This window comes from Nanorana parkeri, unplaced genomic scaffold (genome assembly GCF_000935625.1).
Source record: "Nanorana parkeri isolate BGI_ZX_2015 unplaced genomic scaffold, ASM93562v1 scaffold484, whole genome shotgun sequence".
NCBI classification, from domain to species: domain Eukaryota; kingdom Metazoa; phylum Chordata; class Amphibia; order Anura; family Dicroglossidae; genus Nanorana; species Nanorana parkeri.
In genome coordinates, this window is record NW_017306752.1 from 2,862 (window position 1) to 4,770 (window position 1,909).

General features: G+C 45.9%; 1 protein-coding gene across 1 annotated transcript in view; it reads left to right on the forward strand.

Annotated features, from left to right (window-relative positions):
- The first annotated feature begins 739 nt into the window (after positions 1-739).
- Positions 740-1,909, forward strand: part of LMBRD1 (LMBR1 domain containing 1) — a 153,521-nt gene continuing 152,351 nt past the window's right edge. Inside the window, exon 1 of the mRNA XM_018560883.1 lies at positions 740-880. Within this exon, the coding sequence (XP_018416385.1) occupies positions 821-880 (60 nt within the window). The 5' untranslated portion in view covers positions 740-820. The remainder of the gene's footprint in view (positions 881-1,909) is intronic.

Here is a 1,909-nt window from a genome sequence, read left to right on the forward strand (position 1 = left end):
AGATCAATGATCCATTTCGCTGGACCTGATTGTGACAGATCGGGGGTAATCTGTCTCTATTTACATCCAATTCCCCATAGACAGTAATGGGGTCCTGTAATAGCAGTTTTGCGATGCAGGAAAAAAAAAAACTGTATGGGCACGGATGTCACAGCGGTGACATCTGCTCCATACTGCTCTGATCAGGAGAGGATTTAAGCGTGAAGTCCTCCTCACACTTGGTGGTTGCGCAATGCGTGTCAAAAGCATGCACACATTTACAGAACATGTCAATACCATGTGAAATGCTATTACTTGTAAATGGCACACCAAAAGCTGACGGTAAAGGTGAAACACATGGTCAAAAAGCGTTTGAAGTTTGCAGCTGAAAATGCTGCCTGAGCTTCTTTCCCATTTTTGTTGCACATGCGACAGCTTATTGAAAAGCATGGGCTGACGTGCGGCTGCAAGGCCTGAATAGCATCAAAAAGTGCAACATGCATTTTATACACATTTTGTAAATATACAAAAATTACGCAATATTTTAAGCGCGAATGGGCTTTTTGGAAAGTGTTGTGACGTATCAAACAGCAGTCCCAGCACTTAAACACAACACTATTCACACATGCGCCCACTGCATGCAGGTTCCGGCGTTCTCATGTTGATATGGTGACCTGACGCTCTGACTTTCTATTCTCTTGCTCCCCTCTCGTAGACAGGAAGAGGGCGGGGGCAGAACGGATTGGCTGCTCATGTTTGTCTTCACCCTGACAGATGCGGGCGCGTGGTGTGTGCCTGTCACGGGGTTTGTCAGCTGTCGGGTGACACAGGAAACGGGAAGATGGCGGCGGGGTATAGCGAGCTGCTGATCGGATGGTGCATCTTCGGGGTGATCTTACTGGTAGGCACAACGTGCTGGCCTCTCTAGTGCAGAGTGTGCAAGGAGGTGCCAAGGCTCCTGTGCCCGCCCTTTCAGGAAGTGTGATGGTGGGCGGCGTGGTGTGCTTGTGTTGTGTGATTCATGATAGCTGCGTTGTATGTTCACATGTCATGACAACGTTCTTATTGCATAATGTGACTTCTGATTATGTCAAGCACGTGTTAATCTGTGACAACAGAAGCGAGAGATCAGCTGTGTCGTGGTGACTTGGGTTCTGTTTTAAAGGGACACTAAACTCTGGAGTAAAATCTTCTTTCTTTTTTTTTTTTTTTTTTTAATTACTAATTTGTAGTGAGATTGTAATCCATCATGGGAGTGAGCTTGGAGTGGTGACCACTTTACAACGCACACAGAGACCATCGGGAACAAAAGTAGCCACCCTCCAGAAGGAAGGACAGTGTCAGTATGAATTCAGAGATGATTTGTGGATCTACAGCAGAGTAATACACAAATAAGATACATTTTTGTAAATAGTTAAGGGACTTGAATGCATTTTTAAGATTTAGCAACTGAGTTTAGTGTTACTTGAAGTTTAAAGTGTACGAACAACCCAGAATGCAATTTGTGTAACTACCTTTTTGTCTGTTGTATATAGTAGTGTGAGCTTTTGTCTTTTGATGTTAATAAACCTTTAGGAAATACCTAAGGGCTGGTGCCCCGCCGCAACCAATTAGACTAGGAGGTCCCAGGACCGCGCAATCGGGTGCACACAGTGGTTGCCACTTGGCCCCATTGATTTTAATGGGGTTACATCCGCACGCCAAAACACTGAAAAAAGGTACATGTACATTTTTCTGCGACGCGTGGCTTTTTTTAGCCACGTTCGTGTTGAGTTGCACAGGCGGAAGACCGTGTGATCTGCATAGCAAGACTGGAGTGTCATTAGAAAAGAATGGCACCACCAGTGGTGTGCGACTCTGTGAACGCACGGTTTCGTGCAAGTGTGAACCTTTGGCCAAGTAAATCTGTCACCGACACCCCCCCCCCCCC